Source organism: Protopterus annectens, chromosome 11.part0 (assembly GCF_019279795.1).
Source record: "Protopterus annectens isolate FY-2018-M chromosome 11.part0, PAN1.0, whole genome shotgun sequence".
Taxonomy (NCBI): Eukaryota; Metazoa; Chordata; order Ceratodontiformes; family Protopteridae; genus Protopterus; species Protopterus annectens.
Genome location: NC_056745.1, coordinates 136,463,776 through 136,487,605, shown reverse-complemented (window position 1 = coordinate 136,487,605; position 23,830 = coordinate 136,463,776). Strand labels below are relative to the sequence as shown.

Here is a 23,830-nt window from a genome sequence, read left to right as displayed (position 1 = left end):
CTGTTGAAGTGACAACATAACCCCATGTGCAAAATTAAAATAAAGTAAATTATACTGCCTTCACAAGCACTGACAGGCATGCTAGAACACAAGTGAAACTGATTTTACCTGAGTTGAGCTGAAACATTTTTGCTTTGTAGTTTATAACTGTGGGGAAGCATGATAAGGAATGTGGGTGTCTATGACAGTTTGCAGATTTTAAACAAACTTTCAAGCATGTGTGTCGCCAAACAGTAAACTGTTTCTGGAAATGGGGGTATCAGGTGCAAATTGCTTACCATTTCCCACATAAGGCATTATAATATGTCTGCAGGTTCTTCACTATTTCTCAGCAATTTCTCCAGGATTTCTCTGGAATTATTGATATACATAGCCACAATTTTCCAATAGCCCACGTTGTGAGGCAACATACTATATGTGACACTCGTGCATTGGCCCAGCAATCAAGGAGCCTCAATCCTCACCACTAACACCAGTGAGGGGTGTCCATATAGGAAAAAGATAAGAAATACACACCCAGTAAAGTACAATTTCCCTTAAGAGCACACAGAGATCAAAGTCAGTCTGGGGCTGGTTTCTCCCTTTCTCTCCAGGTCCCCAATAAGACTCCCCACTGACACAGCTATAGGGTCCAGATCTCAGCCTAGTGGTTAAGCTAAAACCTCCAGCACCCTCTCTGTCCAATCAGTGCTTCGGGTCCCTGCCCAAGTAGCTGACACACACACACTTTGAGATGAAAGTTATATACAACCATACAGACACTCCTGGGGAAGGCTGGCACAGGTTCTCCAGCTGTGCCCCTTTTCTGCCCAGTCTAAAAGGTAGTACCAGCTGCCACCACCCACTAAGATTTATCAGCTACTCGAAGGCCCTTAAAAGGGTGCCCAATTATTACTGTGCAATATTATTATCCAAATGGTAAGTGTGACCTAACAGTCAAGACTTATTTGGAGTGACTTGGGACAGCATCACTATATACATGCAATGTACTCTTAGAGCTTAACTTATCTCTACACAAACCCATAGTTGAAAGGTTTAAAAATATTTAATAATAAATAATAAAAACACAAGACAATACTTCTTACTACACAGTGCTAATCAAGAGTTCAGAGATCACAGAGAAATACTTAAAATAATAAAGTAGAAAAGTTCTGACATCACAGAAAAACACTTAGTCTAATCTTTCTAATTCCTAGCTATTTCTAAGAGAAAACACAGTTCTAAAGTAAACTTACATAAAGAGCAAACCAGTGCTGATGATGGTGGATGTTCTCAAGACAAAATGCTCTGAGCTCTCTGATTCTCTCTCTCTTTAAATTGATAACACAGCTTCACATGATATAATTTTTCACACTTCTCTGGTGTTCCCAGGCTAACAGAAACTACATTTATATTCTTTACACCTGGTCAGAAACCGGAGGAACAAAGGACATTTATACATGCAAATTTTAGCCATTAACTCTGGTCTTAAAACAATAGGCAGGATGCCTCCCTCTAGACATATTGGCTATGAATTTTGACATCAAAGACAGTCATAAAATGCTTGACTTAGCTTTCTTACAGCAGAGGGCACTGTTGTTATATTTTTGCAGTTCAATATCCAATGCAGTCTTTTCACACTTAAAGAGAACAAGCCAGTGGCTTACATAAATATTTACAAATGACAGATTTATCTACAAAGTTCTATCTGGCTAGGCTGGCAGTCTTTACCTATCTTCACACTATAATAAAGAAGAGATCTAAGATTGAAGCCACATAAAGACTCATATCACTGAAATTTAGATTTGTTGTAGGTATGGGTAGAAACATGACAGGAAACCTTGCCCACCTCTTAAACTCTTCCCAAACCGGAATGCTTCCTCAAAAAATACTACAGGAACTAGCTGATAATACTTCTACCTCTCCTGGTGCCACAATTTAATTTCACAGCACTCAACCCCCACTCCCGAATGTCCCTCCCCCTTATACAGAGTACCAGAATACCCAAAATTATATTTCAAAGCAATTATATCTAAACAAGTCAAGAGAAACTCAATGCTGGCTATCAGCATGAATTTCACTATAGTATTTTCCAACATGGAAATCCAGTGCTCATATATTTAACTTGTTTCTTTCTTTCTACCAGTAGCCTACTATACAGCTATAAGGATTCTCAAATTATTCCTCTTCCTAAACATTTCAATGTCTCGGCCCATTACCAGTTTTTGTCCTCAAATTTTAGAGAAATTTCTCTATAAACAGATTTTAGAGTATATTACGAAATTTGACATTCCTGACAGCATGGCTTTTACCGTAACCATAGTACTTCCACTGCCATATACTCTCTCACCAACCAAATTTTCAAAAACATGGACTCTGGTCTCCTAACTGGTTTAAAAAGAACTTTTGAAATTGTTAACCACACTCTTCTCTTCCAAAAACTGAGACCATGATGGTTTTCTAAGAATGCTGCACACTAGTTCAAAAGCTATATAGCTTTTTTCATTAAAGGTAAACTCAGCATTCCAATGTCTGATACTATTAACAAGGATATTATTCCTCAAGTTTCAGTTCTTGGACCTCTACTTTTGCTGTTTGGATAAATTAACTATATTAAGATCTTCCGAGTATTAATTGCATATTTTATGCGAATAGCATTGTCCTTACAGTGGCAGGAACCTACGCAGATACTATCTCAAAACAAATGCAGCATCAGTTTCAGATGATATGGAACTGGGCTACTTTCAAATGAACTCAGCATTGTCAAAACAACCATCATGTTACTGACAACTTCACAGACACTAATAGGCACCTTGAATATTGTTATTACAAATCCCTCTGGAACCCCCTGCCAAATACAAGCACTCAGAAATACATAGGGGTCATCACTGACAATCCCTTATCTTTCATGCACACACAGAATCACAAATGGATAAAGTGCCTGCACAGCTCAAAGTCTCCTATAACATATTCAATTTGCACTCAGTAAACTGGGATATGCTCTATCCTTACTGCTCACTCGACTCAAAATCATTTCCTTGATTCAAGTAACAGAAGACTGGAATTCTTATGCCTAGCCACTTCAAGCAAGCATCACTGTACCTCAATACAAAAAGGAACACAGTTACTGGTAACTTCATGACCCACTTTCCTGCTGGCTGCACTGATTTTCAAGCTGCTGTTTGAAACTTACTGTCCACCTCTAAAAAATGTATTATGCAGAGAAACGACCCACTCACTAAGATCAAGAAACCCTCTTCAGCTAGTAAGATTCCCATTCAAACTTACTACCACTGAAAGTGCCTTTTGTTGCATCAGCTTGCTGGAACTCACACCACAATAATATTAGATTAGTATGTGATCTTAAAGGCACAAATCAGCATCAAACAGTAGTATGTAAATACTAAATGGAGCCAGACTAATCCTGCCATGATTATTTCCTACTGTCTTTCTCTCTTTATTTTTTTATCTTTTCAGCCACATTTACTCCAAGAAGGTATTCATTTCTTTACTTCGATGGGGCAGGGGATAACTTCTGTTAATGAATGCTGTTGTGGTCTTGAGCATGATGTTATATGGCCAACTTCTATTAATGAATGTTGTGTTCTTGAACATGATGTTTTGTTAAGGTTTTGCTGTATTTGTATATATTTATATATACTGTGTTGCTCCTTACTGCAAAGTACTACATGTACCGTTGATTGCATTTTGTATTTGCATGTTGTATTTATGTATAATGTCTTGACTCCTTGGCCTAGGCAATGGCAGAAAAGGGCCTTTGGTCCAGTCCACCAACACATTTAACAAATGAAAATAAACTGCAAAATGTGTGTTTAAAAAGGGCTGTTGGCAAAAGGTATGCAAGCAAAGCAAGTGTTTTGAAAAGAATATGCATGCTATTGAACAGAAATATGAAACTAAAATGTTGTTACTACTTCATAAGCAAAAAGTCTTGATGTCATGAAGTTAAATTTGAAAATGTATCACAGTCAGCGAGACAGGTGTGCAAAAGTAGACTGTTAAAATGAAATATTGAGAATTAGGGACAAATGTGAAATTTAAGTTGTGTTCGTACACAGTGAAATTTCTTGACAGAAAACAATTGTAAAGCTGTGGGTCTGGGTGGCACTCAAGAAAATGATGCATTAAATTAATGTACATTTCTGATTACAAATTTTGTAGTGATTATGTTTTATGACAATTTAATAAAAACGTTCAAAAAAAAAAAGAAAGAAAAAAAAAAGATGCATCAACAATGTTAACCTACTTTGTCCACCAGGTGGCACCATTAGACAAGTAAATGCTGACATCTATACAAGAAAAAGTTGTTCATTCTTCTTCACAGTTGCACTTAAATAAGTGATTTCTCCAATATGACTCACTTATAGTGATCAGTGCAGATTAATGTATGCTTCACATACATATTTTTTATCTTACAAAAACGTGATGTTCAAGATATGAAGTATATACCTTTAAAATACCAATGTAATAAATACAGTAATTAGCATGTCATGTGTTACAAAGGAGTTCCAGAAAATTCAGTATGCACCTTGGGGACCTTAGACCATTTCACTTGTATCTTGATACTTACTAAGCTTCTTGACATGGCAACACATACACATACATACACACACACACACACACACACACACACACACACACACACAGACACACACACACTCTCCAAATCTAAACCCCTCCCTCCAACACGATTTCTACAACACCTAACACTGTAATGACAAACGTAACCACAAAATTAACTGTTTTGCTCCAGTTCTGGACAAACCAACAGTCTTACTTATCCAAAAACACTCATTAGTATTTACTCTACTGAGCTGTTACTAAAAATTAGGGATGCCTGAAAGAACTACTGTCCTTCCTCTTATCACAGCATAGGCCTTAGTTTACTATGGCTGTGACACTGCTCGTGAAATAATATATATCAGAGTCAAGATAGAATGTATACAAATGTGAAAAGCTGTGCATGTGTATCACACAGCTGCTTACTGGGGGTTAGATTATTTAAAAACGTGCATATAATGCATGACATTAAAGTGACAGCACATAAGTAAGACAAAGATATTTGGTCCCCATTTTAAATACTGCAGTCCAACCACTTTTTGCAGAAAAAAAATCAAAAATTCTTCTGTATAATGTTAACGACGTCCAATATGTAAGCAACACTCTGGCCGCATAACAGCCTTGATATGTCTTTTGCATATTCATTGTAGTTTTGACATGTATGTCTTATCACATAATGGTTAGCCTCACCAAGCCTTCAGATGATTGGAAAGGGGATTTTTCCCAGTTCCCTAGAAAAAATAGTGCAGTCCAGTTTCACATTATAAACCTTTTAGTGTTATTTGCAAGACCAGTAGCACACATGCAAACATATTAAAAAAAAAACTTTCTAAATTACAGCAGTACATATGTATTTGTTTTCTTATGCAACAGATAACAACTATACCTACAAACATATCCTGCAAAGAAAATACAATGCCCATATTTTGTCAGACATCTAGTAATGTGGATATTCATCCATGTACAATGGCACATGCATGTACACTACATTCGCAAGATGTCAGGATTACAGTGCCAAAAGCAAACAGTGGAGAGACCAGGCTCAGTAAAGAAGTTAAAATTATACAGTAGCATTATTTATTTTAAAATGTTAAAATAAACATTTTTAAATAATTCTATTGTATAATAACAACTGACTATTTTAATCAGTAGCAATGCAAAGTGTACCCACTCTGGCTTCATACTCAAGTCAGAGCGTTCATGATTAAACCATGCATTATTTAACAACTTTTATGGTCAGTTGTTCGAATCTCTCCCTCCCATCCATGTCCCTTTTACTGCTTCAAAGTGTGCCCATGTGTGTGTGTGTGTGTGTGTGTGTGTGTGTATTTGCCTCTCTCTTTCTCTAATACGTATGTGTGTGTTAGTGTGAATATTTGTGTGTTTTTGTATATGTGTGTGTGTGTGCACAAGTGTGAGAACAGAGGCACTAGGTTTACAAGATGAAAAACTTACAGTGTGAATGCAAGCATCTATGTTTGACAGTAATTATCGTCTCCTTCATGGATAGACTGCATGTATTTGGGTGTGCCTGCATGTACATATGTATATGCTTGTACAAGGGAAATGAAAGAAAAGCAGTATAATGAGTATACATCATTCTCTCTCAGGTGTGTGTGTGTGTGTGTGTGTGTGTGTGTGTGTGTGTGTGTGTGTGTGTGTGTGTGTGTGTGTGTGTGCGCGTGTGTTTGCATACCCATGTACAAGTACTTGATATACAGTTATAGGGTATGTGTTTCTCTGAAGAATTATATATTGTTTATATGTGTCTTTTTAGCTTTGTATTGTAGATCCAAAGGAAGACAACTTACTGTTTCGGGGTTTGTCATCATCAAGTCCTTCATCTTCATTTTCTGGGTCAATATCTTCTGCTTGTGTTATCCAGTCTAAGTAACCTTTTAAATCTTCCTCAAGTTGCTGCTTCTCCCTCAGTTTCTGGAAGTCGCCTCGTGCCTTGGCTTTCTCTCTCTCCTTAGAGAACTCCCTACGCAGCAAGAATAAAGTTATAAAAAACAAAAACCTTAAACTCATAATAATAAGGAAACAGCTTAACATTTCAAACACATATGATGGCCAAATGGTAGTAGACAGAAGCTCACTTTATAACCCAGCAAAATGGTGAACAGTAAATAATTTCAGAATAGACACCAGAAGCAGCATTTACAAAATCCTTTATTTTTGTGTATGTTTCTACCAAACAATGCCTGCATTTAATAACAGTTTTTACACCCTATAACTTTCTAAATATTGCTATATAATCAACTAATGGGAGTATAACAACACTACTAAATTACATTCTATAGGCATTCAGAGACTCATGTAACATGATATTAAAAACATTATCCTACACAATAAAATATTATAGAAAATGCTACTTTTTCTAAAAAGCTAACTACCATGCCTCTGAACTGTCCAGATTTTCGCTGAATGTCCAGATTTTTATCTCATATTTTTTACCTATTTCTCATAAAATCATAGTTTTCTTGTAAATCACTGGCAAATCATTGAGGACTGAATTCAGAAAATAATGGCAGACATTTGAGTTTAAGATTTCATATCTTTCAGAAAATTAATGCTAATGCAAAACCTGCTAGTCTATCAACTTTCTAAGCTTGTAAGAACACTATTTAAAAAAGTCTCCCTATTTGTGGGCCTTTGTCCCCTCATTATTTGCAGCTTTGTCCAGATTTCTTGCTGTTATAATAGGTTGAGATGTATGCTAACTACTGTGATTCAAGAAAAATGCAATCATGTCCCTTGAATGTGATTTTTGTGTTACCTAGTATACTGTGTACCATACATACTTCTTAGACCAGTTAAATTTTAAACAAACTATAGCAGCACTTTTTTCTTGTTAAAATAAATTAACCAAACTGCACTAAAGGTGAAAGAAACTGAAACATTTAACAATATACAGAGTAAACAAAACAGATCACAGAGAAATCACTGGACCTTTCAGAAGTGAAGAAATGGTACATAGTCTCAGATTTCACAGTTTCACTGTCACTTCAAAAAAAAAGTTGATCAGGAATTATTTTGGGTTTTGAAGAAACTCCTCATGACTATGTACAACAGAGCAAGTGATTTATTTCTGAAGTCAAAACAAGGCACATATAAAACTAAATGGAAGTTTATTCTACCTTGCTTGTTGGCTGGCAACCTTTCTACAGCATCTGTTGTTCAGCAGAGAACCATGTAATAACAATTTTGACTTATTGTTTAAGTGAGTCTCTAGCACTGCAGTGCTGTAGTTAACTAACACTGAGCACTAATAACATAAGCTACTGTCTATAACAGGTAGTATGCTTAAGACGTACAAGCTTGTCCACTGCAAGACATGAATCTCATCCTGTCCAAAACATGTGATATACCGACAGAGTAAATGTTAATCCTGATATGCAAAATGTACTTTTCATAAAACACTTTCAAAATAAAATGAGGAAGATGAACAGCTTGTTGCAAGTGGAAAAGATAATATGCTTTTTAGGCTCTGCAAAACACCAGCTACTTGGTATGTGTTCGTAGGTTCATAGGCACCTAAAAGGCTATTGATTTGTGAAGATCTTAAAAAGCCTCACCTTACACTCCCATGGTAGTTTTTAGCCCTTACATTATGTATATAAATTACTCAGAGACAGGCAAAACCAGTATATGTTGGGACATTTCCAAATTTACCCTAACCATGAACGACAGAGGTGCTAAACTACAGGTGAATTTGCTGTTATCCATCCATTAGTCCAAATTATATTTGAATCGAGTAAGGGGAAGTACTTTGCTTTAATGTGGACTGGAAAACAGTTCCATAGAAGTGGTATCCCCTGTGATACCTATCCCTCTAACATGTTCTATTTATTTTATGAAAAAAGACTGAGATCTTTTGAGTGGGTGTTTACAATACTACTGGACTTACGAATCTGCAACAGGTTTGACAAAACTGGGTCTGTTGAAGTTTGCTATGAGAGGCAATGGTTGCCTCTCAGTAACCTATATGACACTGAGAAAAGAGACAAGGCTTTGAGACAGCATGCATAGTTTTTATGATTTAGGCCTTTGGTTCTTTAGTGAGAAAACACTGCAGTCCTTCCAGCTGTAACAAGTATTTGGATTCATGCATGACGAAAGGGGTATTATACTCAAAGACTGGTCTAAAGAGTGCCAAATGCAGTGGATAGATTACATTCCCCTGGACCTGGATGCAATAACTTTAGACAGAAGTGATGAAAAAAGGGCTTCCTCACAACACTGGAAACATGATGATCAATGGAGAGTCCATTGTCAAAAAAGGTTCCCAAATCTTTAACTAAAATATTAATTTTCAGGGTTATCAATGTGTTAGTTACAAAGAGAGTCTTGCTTACCAAAGGATAAAATTGTACACTTCTTGGCATTTAGTTTTAGTCCATGGTTTTGAAACCAGCTATTTGTTTGGGACAGGAAGATCTTGGTGTCCACTGGGGGGTTTATGATTGTACCAACTTTGCAGTCAATTGGAAACTTGGTCAGCCACAAATCCTTAACATTAGTCTTTTTGAACACATTTATTAAATTATCACTTTAGACACAGGCAAACATACATTAACAGAAAAGAATCATATTAACATTTTTTTTCAAAAAATGTTTTTATTATATTTTAGATACTAATATACATTAATTTGACAATATAGCATGTATAATGCTGATTTATACAAAATACTAAAGCTCAGAACATTGAAACATACAGTATTATGCATTAACACACAACTTTTTTTAAAAAAGGAAAGAAGAAAAAAAAACACTATTTACAATAAGTGCTACACATGAAGAGAAAGTTGCATAGTAGTAACGTTACAGACATATGCATGTTTCCAGATTAGTCTCTGTGATTAGAAAAGTAAAAATACACCAAGTATTATAGATTCAGTCTTTCAAAATATATTCTAGAAGAAAATTCCAGTATTTTTGGAAATTGACACGTTTATTCACCTTTTTAAGTTGTAAGTTTATGTGATGATATATAATTAACAGCCATTTTCTTGAAACGTGTCCAAAAAGTTTAGATAGGTCTAGCCAATTCTGAGTAATATATAATTTGACTAATGCAACTAAGGTGATCAAAACATTCAACTTTAGTTTGGAAAGTTTATGAGTGGTAATATTCAAGATAGCAAATTCCCAGGACAACGTTGATTTTTCATAACTTTTAGTTATGTACTTACCATAACGATAGATGTATGTGATCCATCTCGCCTACATAACTGATGGGCTCAGAGCCGAGAATCGGCTCCGACTTGGCCGATACACTAGCACAAAGTCTCTCATTGGCTGGGCCAACCCCCTTATCCCAGGATGCACCACGCCCAAACCCCCAGATCTTGTTTGCCCCACAACAACTCACTCACATGAGCCACTCCAACTGTACAATAGTGTTTCCTCCAGATCCAACAGGTAGGGGGAAGGAGGGTGGGTACGTACGAATGTAGGCGAGATGGATCACATACATCTATTGTTATGGTAAGTACTTACCATTACATCTTTTAGTTATGTACTTACCATACATCTATCGTTATGGTAAGTACATAACTAAAAGATGTAATGCGATCCTATCTCGCCTACATTCATAACTGATGGGACAGCGTCCCTAGCACCTAGATCCTGGAAGGCTCACTGGAAAACACTCCTGAGCACTGTGGAACCAAAGGACGCCCGACCTCTAGAGGCCACGTCCAGTTTGTAATGAGAAATAAAAGTATGTGGAGAAGCCCAGTTGGCCACTGCACATATCTCATCCACGGACAGTCTGGCGTGGAAGGCCACTGAAGTAGCCATAGCCCTAGTAGAATGCGCTCTAACTGTAAATGGAAGGTCCCTTCCTGTTGATGCATAAATAAATGAAACACAATCCCTAATCCACCTAGCAACAGTGGTCTTAGTTACTGCTTTGCCAATCCTGTTATCTGCAAAGGCCACAAACAACTGGTCTGATTTCCTCTGCTGCTGTGTCCTATCCAAGTAAAACTTCAGTTGTCTATGCACATCCAACTGATGAAGTTTGTATTCTGCCTTGTTGGAAAATTTTGGAAAGAAAACTGGTAGCTCTATAGATTGCTGCAGACAAAGAGCAGAAGAAACTTTCGGAAGAAATGACGGGTTTAGTCTTAGAGATGCTCTATCCTTGTGAAAGATCAGATAAGGGGGCTTAACAGAGAGGGCTTGACGCTCTGAAACTCTTCTGGCTGAAGTAATAGCTACCAAGAAAGCAGTCTTCCAAGATAAGAACTTTTGCTCACAAGTGGCCGCCGGCTCGAAGGGATGAGACGTCAAGGCTCCTAAAACTACATTCAAATCCCATGGCAAAACAGGTTGCGACACCGGGGGGCAAAGCAACCAAGCTCCTTTAAGAAAGGCCTTACACAACTTATGACTCATGAGTGAAGGCTCAAAGGCAACATGATAATTAGAAATCGCTGCTAATTGGACTTTAAGCGTGGAGACAGCGGAACCCTGTCTAAAAAGAGTTGCCAAAAAATCTAATACTGCCGACACCGGGGCTGTCAGAGGGTCAAGGTTGTGCTGCTGGGCCCAAATGGCAAACCTTTTCCATTTATTAGAATATATCTCCTTAGTGGAAGCTCTGTGAGAAGAAGACAGAATCCGGACCACCTCAGGCAAAAGGATATGCTGTCTGACTATGGTCGGAAGTGGAGCAGCCAAGCCGTTAGCTTGAGAGTTCGCAGTGATGGATGGGCCTGACCTGACTGAAGAGTCAGGAAGTTGGGAACTGGGTCCAGAATCCAAGGATCCTTCACTGCATACTTCCGAAGGAAAGGAAACCAAACTTGGCGGGGCCAGTGTGGTGCGATCAGAATCATGTTGCTTCCCAAGCAGATCGCCTTCTGAATCACCTTTGGCAGTAGTGGGACCGGAGGGAAGGCGTAAAGCAGACCGGAGGGCCAATTGTGGACTAGAGTGTCCCTGGGTGACCCCCCCCCCCGGGGGGGAATCAGGGAGAAGAAATTGCTGCACTTCGCATTCCAGGGGCTGGCAAAAAGGTCACAACAGGGAAACCCCCACTTGGAGGAGATCCGAGCTGCTACTCGGTCGTTGAGGGACCACTCGTGAGGCATCAGAATAACTCAGCTCAGCCTGTCTGCTATCACATTGGACTTCCCCAGAATGTGCGTTGCCACTAGAAATCTCTGGGAAGCGATCACCCAGTTCCAAACTCTCATGGCTTCTCTGCAAAGAGGATAAGACCTGGTTCCTCCCTGCTTGTTCAGGTACCATATTACCGCCATATTATCTGAGAAGATTGCGATGATACCCTTGGGAAGAGAACTGTGAAGTGCCTGCAACGCTAGAAGCACTGCCCTCATCTCCAGGACATTGATATGTAAGTGGATTTCGTGATCCTGCCACGTGCCTTGAACTGTCCTGTCCAGATAATGCCCCCTCACCCTGTCTGGGAGGCGTCCATGATCACTGTGGCAATGGGGGAGGGGGGGCAGAAGAGTCGCACCTGGTTCAGGTTGGAGGAGAGGAGCCACCAATGAAGATCTCGCCGGCAGGTATCCGTAATGAGAATTGGGCAGGACAAGGGCAGATCTTGGTACGACCACTGGGTCGACAGGAGCCATTGGAGAATTCGCATGTGCAATCTTGCCAGAGGGACCAGAAGAACAGCGGCTGCCATCAACCCCAAAAGCTGAAGGACCATCCTGGCTGGGGCTTTGCTTCGGGGTAGTAAGGCTAGGACTTGGTTCTGTAGTATCTTTATCCTCTCTGTTGGAAGGAATGCTCGCATCTCGACAGAGTCTAGCTGTGCGCCTATAAAGGCAACAGGCTGTGATGGCAGCAATACAGACTTTTCCCAGTTGAATGTAATTCCTAATAGATGTCCCAATTCGATGGTAGCACTCACGGCTTGAATAAGAAGATGCTTGGTGGGGGCGGTGAGGAGCCAGTCGTCTAGATACGGAAACACCTGGAATCCCAGATGTCTCAGGTGAGCGGTCACCACTGCCAGACATTTGGCAAACACCCTGGGGGCTGTGGTGAGACCAAAGGGCAGGGCTCGGAACTGGAAGTGACTGGCTCCTAGGTGAAGCGTAAATGTATCCTGGACGTCCTGTTTATCTTGATGTGATAATAGGCGTCCTTGAGATCGATGGAACACATCCATACTCCTTTTTCCAGCAATGGGAAAATGGATTGCAACGTGACCATCCGGAACTTGGACTTCTTTACGAAGCGGTTTAGGTGGCTGAGGTCCAGAATGGGTCTCAAGTCCCCTGTTCTTTTCGGCACCAAAAATAACTTTAAGTAAGTTCCTAATCCGGTCTGGTCTGCGGGGACTGGCTGGATGACTCCCTTTCCGAGCAGCTTTGCGACCTCTATGGCTGCTTGATCCCATTGACTGGGTGGCACATCTGGGATTTTCCTTGACGGTGGAGGGGGACGGATGAAGGGAATGGTGTAACCTCCGGCGATGATATGAAGCACCCACTGATCCTGAGTGATGGAACCCCAGGCCCTTGGATGCTCCGAAAATCGACCCCCGACTGGCTCCGGAGATGCACAGTCGGGCAGTCCCTCAGGGACGCTGGAAGGAGGAACTACGAAAGGATTCACGGTCTCCTGTGTTGCGGGGGCCTCCGCCGCCTCTAGGGCGACGTCTTCCAGAATAATTCCCCCCTCCCCTGCCTCTGGAAGGGGGGGGGTCACTCTGATGGGCAGGGAAAGACTTTTGGGACTTTCTGAACCACATCTTTCCTCCCCTCTGCGCCTTGGGATAAGGTCTCGAAGGGAGTGAAAAACGGAGCCCAACGGCAGACAAAGTCTTACCCTCCTGCTCGCATCTAGTGAGTGTGTCTTTCACCTTGGGTCCAAAGAGAGAGGACCCGTCGAATGGAGTATCTGTGAAAGAAGACTTGAAAGCATCTGCAAAGTGACACAAGCGCATCCAGGCTTGCCTCCTAAGGGCTACGCCCGAACTCGCTGCCCTACTCGCCCCTTCGGCTGCATACGATATAAGCCTCATGGACGAGTTAACAATCGACAAAAGGGTAGACAGCTGGGCGTTGACAGACTGCGTCAATGCCTCAAGCACGTTACCTGACAGGGTATCTCCCAACTCCTTTATGAGATCCCTTTGGAGCCTCGTAAAATGACACAAATAATTCAGCGACCACAGGGTAAAGGTCGCTGAAGTCAGGGTACACTTCTCGTACCTATCCATGCTCCTGGACTCCTTGTTAGGAGGATGGATAGACGTAGATGCCTCTGCCACATCCTGCTGGGTGGCAGACGCCACCACCATAGCATCCACTGGGACTCCCTTGGTTAGAAACTCCTTGCCAGGGGGTGCGTATAAAAATTTGTTGGGGCGAGAAGGAACTGGCTCCACAGAATCAGGGTGCTCCCACATCCTTCGAAAAATAAGGTCCAATAATTCATCGAAGGGTGGAGACACCCAGGAGGCAGAGGGTTGGGCTCCGAAGGCCTTGAGGAAGACCGACTCCTCCGCGGAAGGGGTTTTGGATGGCCAGTCGCCCCTCTGTTTCAAGATCTCCAGGACATCGGAGAATGAGACATCATCAGAAGATGACTTCGGGGACCCTTCCGCATCATCAAGGTCGGTGTCCGAGGTGACAGACTCATCTGGGGAGTCTATGTGCTTCCTCTTGCACAACTTTTTCCTGGGGGGCTCTTCAGGCAAAGACTCTGAAGGCTTCTCGGAAAAGAGGGGACCACACATGGAGGAATCCTCAGGCCTCGGAGCCGCGCTGTCGGAAGACAGGGGGGCACCAGAAGCTCTAGTCGCCGTGTCTAGGGAAGGAGTCACAGATTCCGGTGAAGTCACTAGAGATTTGTCTAGTGCACTCCTCATAGCCTCGAAGGCGGGTCCACCAGAATCTGAAGAAAGGCCTGCCTGCGAGACCATGACCGGTGTCGGAGTCCCCCTAGCCGAGGTGCCAAGCGGGAGACTCAGGGCTGAAACCAGAAGCCCCGACAAATCCCCCTCGGGCTCGGCCAAGGACACCCGAGAACTGAAACCCCTGGAAGGAACAGAAAAGGTTGGAGCTGAAGACGGTGCCGACAGACTAGCAGTAGGTCTCGGAACCGACTCGGGAACCTCACCCAACTCTGCGAACTCCATCTCCGATGACACCAGGGTTGTCTGAGGAGGAAGAAATGGAATCGAAATGGTTGTCTCTGGCCGCTGGGCTGGAGCTGAAAATAATTTAGATAAGACAGGTGACTGGAGGAGCCTCTGGACCACCCTATCTAAATCCGAATCTGAAAGCCTGGAAGACCTGGAGGAAACAGACGGGGGCGAGAAACTCTTCTACTGGCTCCGAGGCAATGCTGGAATGTTGACTCCTAATCGGCTCCAGAAGGATTGGTGCCGAGGAAGACTCGATTAGAACCGAGACCCCCTTTGGTGCCAACGGTTCAGGAGCCGACGAAACCGACCCTGGAGCCAAAACACTCACCTGTGGCTGCGAGACCAATGGAGCCGAGGAAAACCCAGATTGGAATTCTCTATCCTGCGGCTCCGAGACCAATGGAGCCGAGGAAGGAGACCGAGACTTAGATCTTCTCTCCTGTGGCTCCGAGACCAATGGAGCCAAGGAAGGAGTCCGAGACTTAGATCTTCTCTCCTGCGGCTCCGAGACCAATGGAGACGAGGAAGAAGACCCAGACATAGATTCTCTATCCTGCGGCTCCGAGATCAGTGGAGCCGAGGAAGAGGACGAAAATTTAGTTCTTTTTTCAGACGGCTCCGACGGACTTGTCAGAGCCGAAGACTTCTTTTTCTTCGATTTCGAAGAGGGAGAAGAAGATATTGCTTCCTCAATGGCTGGTTTTATTAAACCTTTTAGGATCAACTTATTTTTTCTCTCCTGTAGTACACGAGAGGAGAAGGAAAGACAAACACTGCAAAATTCTTGCAAGTGTTTAGCCCCTAAGCAATAAACACAGATGGCATGGCCATCTGTTAATGACATTTTATAGCCACATTTCGAACATTTTTTAAAGCCCGACGGCTTATGCTCTTTCTTTGCCAGACATGACCCACAAAGCACTCGAAACACAAGGAGGGAAGGAAGGGAAGAGCTCTAACTGAAACGCTCATCAAGAAATAGGGCAAAGGCCCTCTAACTCAAACAGGCCTAGCCCGCCAAACAGAAGGAATTACACAACAACCAAAAACAAACACAGCCAATCACAGGGTAGTACAGAAGAAGATAGCTATTAAAATAGCTGTTTGGTTATAAAATTTCTAAGCTAAGAGCAAAAATTACCCAAAAAGGCCAAAAAAGGAAGGGTACGTAGCCACAGCCAAGTCGAGACCACGTAGTTACTTCAGAAGCGGCAAACGAGATCTGGGAGTTTGGGCATGGTGCATCCTGGGATAAGGGGGTTGGCCCAGCCAATGAGAGACTTCGTGCTAGTGTATTGGCCATGTCGGAGTCAATTCTCGTCTCCGAGCCCATCAGTTATGAATGTAGGCGAGATAGGATCACATTACATCACATTTTTTCCAATTTCACCTTCAAAGAACACCATAACTTGCAGGTGCACTTACAATTCCATAGGATATGTAAAAGATCGGCTCTGGGAAATGCACAGAGGGCAATGAGGAGTCATTTTTGGATTAAATATGTTGAGTTTCAATGGGGTATGGTATGCATCATTACTGATCATAAATTGCGTGCAGATAAGATTTTTAAATGGAGTAAGTTTAAGAGTGCGTTCAATGGCTATTTTTTTTTATCTGTATGTTCATTAGTTAGTTTGGCCCAATATTTAGAGTATAGCAAGGATGCTTGGTAGTTAATTGAAGTAACTAGTTTGTAAGCATTTGAAACCATCATTTTTTACATACTAGAGTTTTAAGCAGTGTTCAGCATAGATTGACGTTTGATATATTGAGATCTAGTGACAATGATAGGGTAGATAAATGCTACCTGATTTGTCTTAATATAATGCTATATCTCTTATTCAGGTTAAGATCTTGTCTATTTGTTCAGAGGGTTCTCCTCCATATTTTAAAATATCCCACACATTATGGTCCTTAATAAGAGGATAGTTATCTATCTAAGTTCAACATGCTACTGTGCTACTGTTAAGTTTAACATTTGGGTTTAAATGAATAGGTTGTAGTAAAAAAATATTTTTTCTAGATTTAAAGACTTTAGGAAACCTCAAAATATTTTAATTTTGTAATTTAGCAAAGGATGCAGTTTTAATTTCCCAAATTTTCCCATCATAATGAAAGGAAGACCTTTGGAGTTAATTCCAGAATTTTTGGTATGCTGATACCAGATTCTAACCCAGGTGGGGGTCCAGTTCTCACTGTTAGGATTATATTCTGCAATCTGTAATAATCTGCTACAGCAAATTATATTATAGTATACTTGAAAAGCAGGCAAACCGAGCCCCTCTTTTTCTTTGGGGTATATGAGTTTCAAATAATTAATTCTTGTTGATTTGGGGTACCAAAGGAACTCTGATAGTTCTGTGTTGATTTTATTGAAGAATTTTTTAGGAATGACTATATCCACTGTATTTTTGGTAGAATGTTTATTTTAATTATTGCAGACTTAGATAAGAGTGACAGTTTGATTTGTCTCCATCTATAAGTATCTTGCAGAATGTTCTTTTTCTAAGTTATTGTATTTTTTGAGGGTGTGATCATGTTTGAATATTACCCCTAAATATTTAAAGGAATATTCTATTTTAATATCAGATTCCGGGAAGTAGTTTACTTTGTGATAAATAGAGTTTATTGGGAAGATGAGAGGCTTATTTTTGAAAACGTATCAATTAAGGATATAATTTTACTCAGATCTGCGTTTGGTAATTCAAAGTAAATACTTACGTCATCAGCAAAAGCGGATAAGGTTACTCTAGTATTTAAGATTTTGGGGATAAGGTGAAAAGATTTTTGTGGTATATATAGGAAAAATGGTTCAATATAAAGGTTAAAAAGATAAAGTGACAGGGGACAACCCTGTCTGGTACCATTTAGAAATCTAATGGGGTTTGATGTGAGTTTGTGTATGTGGAAAGATGTACAGGAACTACTGTATATCAATTTAATCATATCAACAAATTATTCTGGAATACTGTAATACGGCATCATTGTAAATAAGAACTTTAAATTTACTTTATCAAAAGCTTTACATGCATCTAGAACCAGGGTGTATCTTGGGTGTCTTTCATGCTTAATAAGCTGAATTATTGTATCCAATGTTAAAGTGTTGTCCCTTGCCTGCTTATTGTACATAAATCCTAGATGTTTAGTCAGTACGTTCTTAAGTCTCTTTGCCAATAAAGAGGACATAATTTTTATATCAACATCAATTAATGAAATTGGCCTGTAGTTGAACAGGTTGTGTTTGTCAAAATTATTTTTTGGAATGAAGATTGTTTTTGAATGATTAGGATATAAAGCAGTAATACCATTTAGTCTTATATAACTTAATACTTTTAGAAGAATAGATGAAATACCCTGGACAATGGTTTTGTAAAACTCTGCTGTATAACCATCAAGTCCTGGAGCTTTATCCAGTTTTAGCTCATCTATAATCTCCAAAATTTCCTGTTGTGTAACTGGGGATTCTAGACAATTTTTTTTGTGTTACAGTGATTTTTGGCAAACTAAGGCACTTGAGAAATTCTTCACATTTAGAGGTTGAGGGGCACTTTTTGGGTAGGTCATAAATTTTCTTATAAATATTTTCAAAAGTATTTAAGATTTCTGTATCTGTATACACTGTTTGGCCACCATAATGAAGTGATGTTATTCTGGAATTAGTGTGCCTGACGTTGATTATTCTTGCTAAAACTTTTGAGGGTGTTGCCGCCCACTCAGAATATTTAGCTAAGAGATTCCATTCATGTAACGTATAGTGTTGATGGCGTATTTGGAATAATTCTTTTTGTAGGGTATGCAGTTGTGATTCTAATTTCAAGTTTTTGGTGTCTTGCATCTTTTTTTCTAGCTCATTTATTTTGTTGATTAATTTAGTTTCTTCTCTTTAGAGATTTTTTTATAGTATGATGCTTTTTGAACTAAGATCTCACTTAACATGGCTTTACAGGCCCATTGGATATCATAGTGGATATTAACAGTGTTAGGTCATTATTAAGTTCTTGTAAGATATGAGTTATCTCTTGAATTATATCGCCCTTTTGTAGCAAATTTGAATTTAAGGTCCAATTCCAGCCCAAAGGTTTCAGATTTTCTTTCTTTCACCAGGAAAGTTTTAATGTGATTTTAGAGTGGTCTGAAAAAATCCTGGTTTTGATAAGTAGATAATTTTTCTCCTCAAGAAAAATTCTGAAACTAGGAAAAAAAATATTCTAGACCAAGATTGATAGCATTTTGAATAATGTGTATATTTGTCCTTGGACGGGAAATTTCCATTTACAGAAAAAGGGATCTACTAAGTTAAAGTCAGACATTAACTCGGTCAATGCCTTAGAGGCTTGGTTAGTATATAAATTACCTCTACCCATTCTATCAGATATCAGATCAATTATGGCATTCCCATCTCCCCCAGTATAAAATAATGATCAGGGAATCTACTTAGTAAATTGTATATTTCAATGATATAGTATTGTTGTTTAACACATGGGCTACAAGTGTTCAAAAATAAGATGGGTCTTGAAAATTTTGAGTTTTGGCATACAAAAAGATACCATCTACCATTATCATCTGATCTCTGAGCAGTGATTTGACCTTGAAATGTTTTTTTTAACTATAACTGCAACCTTTTGAAATTAAGAGTTAATTCCTTATGCGACTATTGATTTTATCCATTTTTTATCTTCATCTTTTCCCCATTCGTTTTTTAGCAGATGTGTTTCCTGGAGAAATAACACACTAGCTTTGGATTTAAATGCAAGATCAGTAGTTTTTTCCTTGTTCTGTAGACCATTCACATTGTAACAGACAACTTCCCACATACTTTCTTGAACATTTTATTTACTTGATTTCTACCATGTATTAATGCTTTTCTCCTTATAAAGTCTTACATGACTTAGTGTATTAGTAAGAATTCCTTTTGAGAGTATAGCATTTAACGCTTTTAGATCCTCTCTAGGGACTAGCCACTTAACCCCTTTATCTGAAAGAGAGTAGTATGAAGTTATGTGGTAGCTTAAGGAGTTTATAAACACAAAAATATTATTTATTACTGAACTCCACACAAATAACATCTGCACATTTTGAAAAGGTTTTATACAAATAAAACAGTATTCCGAGATCCGCCATCCATTAGCAGATCACCACTTTCTTGGCTGCTCCCATATGGAGGGTAATGTCTAAGTACTTACATCCATGGTAAGTTAAAAAAAAGATTTTTGAAAGCACAGTAGTCCAGAGTACTGTAACTTCTTACATACTGTTATTACCTATAGGAAAAAAAGGAAACAGCAATGCACTTGGATAAACTTTTAAATACTCCTCTCAAAAACAGAGTTGTGTATACAGAATCACATAACTTTTCCTCACCAATCTAAATAGATAGAAAACAGGCCATTTAGAAGATTTGACTATTTACATATGTGTGTACATTATTATTTACATTTACTAGTTACATTTTGCATAGTAATTAGTTCTTGTGAAAAAAAGGAGGAGGGTGGGGGGTAGAAGGAAGCTAGAAACAAGTTTTTTTTAAGCATACCATATGTATCAGTTACAAAACTAAAAGCACGTTTTCTAAAATTTTCAAATAACCACAGGTAATGATAACAGCTTTTATGCTTTCTCTTTTTTTCATGCTCTCTTCCTTTTCCCTTTTCTTTCCTTCCTCTTCCTTCTTTCCTCTCTTCTTTATGATCTATTATCTGTAAAAGAGCTGGAAAGTTAATCCTATAATTATATAGATATGCATTAAGATCCTTATAGACATATATATTTTGGTTTTGATTTAGGATATGTCATTCTGGATATATTTATTTGCAGTGTACCATCACACATCTTGCAGACAAGTAACATCCAATTAAAAGTCTTGAGCATTTTAAGATACATCAGGAGAGCATTGCGCTTGATAATTTCCATGCCTCCAAAGACCTCAGGGAAGGGTAGTGTTGGCAAAATCTAGACTTATAATGTAAGAAGCTTCAATTTAGATATGCCGGACATTAATTATAGACATGAAATCAGTGACAGAACATTGTTTGAGATTAACGGAAGTATATTCTGTTGTCAGTAAAGCCAATTAGCCTATGAAATGTGATCTAACACAAACAAAGAAGTTCTTCTTACTTGTTAAGTGGCTTGATAAGTGTAGAAGGTCCCATTTATTCAGACAATCCCTTTGGTGGTTTTCAAAACTTACAAACAAGTTGGCAGGAATGCGATTGTTAGTTAGGGCCATGCTTAAATCCTCAGGAGAGTGTTGTCCCTTTAAGAAGCAAAGAGGAAGGAGTTTCACCAAGAGGAGCCATTACAGTAACAATAGCTTGCAATAGTATGCACTCTTCCCATCTAAGGAATAATAACAACACTTCTAGTGATTTGAGTATTTTTAATAAATTTGCTCCAAATTATTTAGCTAGACTTTCGAGATGGCAATGATGCCAATGATTTTTAGAGCTTGAAGAAATGCAGTCACAAGCTTGGAGCTTCGTTAAAAGCTTTTAGGAATGCTGTCTTTGCTTCCTTAAGTGAGTTGACAGAGTATTTTTGGTCTTTGTATTGAAACAATATGGTATTTGGATATTTCATTTGAAACTTTATTTTACGATTCAGTAAATAGGTGCAAAAGGGAGCGAGAGTAGCTGTCTTTTTTGCTTAATTTGCAATGGGAGATCTTGCGCAAAAGTAACCTTACTCCAGTTCCATGTTATATATTTTTTTTGTTTTTGGCGCAGTTAGGATTTTTTGCACATCCTGGAAGTTTAGGAGCTTAATATAGATTTGCTGGTGTTTTGAAGGGTCTTGATTACTCTGAAGTGCTCGCTGTGCCATCTCGATGGTTATCTGTGAAGCAACTGGGTAATTTTGCAAAAGACAACCGAAAATCTGAGTGAGAGTGTTACTTAATTGTTGTTGATCATATTTTGCAGAACTCCCCTTACTAATATATTATTGTGCCTACTTCTAGCGTCAAAGTTGATTATTTTTTGTTAGATTTCTGTGATCTCAGCATTCTTTGAGTCTATTTATTTCTGTAGTTTTTAGATTTTGATCTCATTTTCTTGTGTTTTTGCTTCAGTTTGGTCAAGCCTTACAGCAATCTGATTTAGTTTACTTCTGAACCCAGGAAGCTGTTCTGAAAAGTTATTTACAGCTGTTTGTAGGGGTAATAAGGCCATTTTTAGATCTTCCACACTAAGAAGTTGGTCAGGTTTAGACTTGGTAGTTGTCTTTGGATTTTCCTGCTGCTTGGACGTTCATTGTCTTTTAGTTACTATGTCCTTTTCAGGAGAAGCAATAATCCACAGTTTGGTTTTAGTGATTTGGGTATCCATCTAATCCATTTTGCTATAACTTCCACTTAAATTGATAATTTTTTCACTTTCTTTGTGTTCACTCTTACTTTCCACTGAGATGACAGGCCCAGCTGCACGTGGTGAGTTCCTATCGATATATTAGAGATGAGTATAACTGTCTTTTGCTAGATGACTGACAATTATCCCCAAAGTAGTTTCAGATGAGGTAAATTAATATGGAATAGCAGTTAAAATAGTACTTTTAGTCTCTATTAGTTGGCAAATATTAGGATTAGCTAATAATTGCAGGGAGCTGTGTGTAGAAGGTGTCTACTGGATATCCACCATCTTGGAATCTCTTATTAATATTTTTTTTTTACAATTACATTCATTATACATCACACATTTTCCTTCTTTGTACCTCTCATTGGTCCAACACTGCATAAATTGCTCAATTCCTGCCTTCTCTTAAACCTCACTTTTCCTCCTCAACATTATTCTGCATGTATTGTTTCCGCAATGTCTATACAATTTGGTCCTTCCCTTTTTTAATGAACCCTCTTTCAGTTCTTTTATCTCTTTTAATAACATCCAATACTTCAAATCCAGTTGTCTTACACTCTGATTTCTATTTTCTAGTACTTGCTTTTTTTGGCAGTCCAAAGAATTAAACTTAATATGGCCTTAGTATGTCTAGGCAATTCAGAGCATGTGTCCCAACTCAAAATAGTAATTTCATTAGTTACAGCCATTTGATTACAGCCATTTGCTCACCCAGTGTTTCTGAAAAAGTGCTCCATATGGAATTTTTAAAATCTACCAACTCATTAAACTCCCAAAACATATGTTCCTAGTTGCCTCTTTTTTCTCATAGCACCTCCCAAAATTTGCTAGCTACCCGAGGAAAAATTCTTTGAAGTCTGCTTCGGGTATAAAAACACCTATGGAAGCCATTCCAAGTAAAGATCCTTAACCTTCTGGACTTTGTTGCATATTTGGGTGCCATGCACTTGTTATTCCATTGTTCTCTTGTAAATTGCTCTTCCAGCATCTCATATCAATCTTTTCGAACATCTTCTGAATGATTCTTATAGTTATTGTGCAATATTTATATGCCCTACAAATTATCCCTTTTTTATCAGCAGCTTCTGTTCTAGATTCAACTAAAAACTCTACCACAGCAAGTCTTTCACAAGTCACCTGTCCCTTTCTGTTTGAATATACTCTGATATCAATTCCTGGTAGGGAAGCCAGTCTTTAGCCTGCAGCCCAAACGTCTTCCTGGCCTCATCCCACTCTATTACCTTTCCCTCTCAAGTTACTTATTCCCAATGTCTGGTTCCTTGGCCATTTTTTTCAGTAAATTCCATACCCTTCTTGTCTGTTTTTTGTACCCTTACTTGCTGTCATCCCTATTGGCAAACTCTCCTTTCTCCAGTCTCATGTTGCCATAGTTCTTAAAATACGTACTGGTACTTTACGAATATAACATTCTGTATAGTTGTTATTATTCTCTTTTAAGGATATGCATCCAAAATCCCACCCTCCCTTTATTTCCTGCCCCCTACATACTTCATCATCTTTTTTCCATTTTGAATTGTAACATTCTGCTTGTGTTATGTATATGCTCCTTAACTCTGTAGCTCTACAGCATACTAAACTCCACAGCTTCAACCCTTGTATTGGGACTAGAAACTAAGCCTTTCTCTAGAAGGTGTTAGAAACGTATGTACTTCTGCTACTAAACCCCTGTGTTGCTATAGATACTTAAAAGCCAACTAGGTGTTCAGTAATCTCCCCTACCAGGAAATCCAGCTACTCCATCATGCTACCCCTTCCT

At 39.2% G+C, this 23,830-nt stretch overlaps 1 protein-coding gene across 5 annotated transcripts in view; it reads right to left on the bottom strand.

Annotated features, from left to right (window-relative positions):
- LOC122815212 (voltage-dependent L-type calcium channel subunit alpha-1C-like) overlaps positions 1 to 23,830 on the bottom strand; it is a 2,602,552-nt gene that overhangs the window by 2,279,670 nt on the left and 299,052 nt on the right. For all 5 annotated transcript variants that reach the window (XM_044087523.1, XM_044087521.1, XM_044087522.1 and 2 more), the window contains exon 5: positions 6,372 to 6,544. In XM_044087523.1, the coding sequence (XP_043943458.1) occupies positions 6,372 to 6,544 (173 nt within the window). The remainder of the gene's footprint in view (positions 1 to 6,371; positions 6,545 to 23,830) is intronic.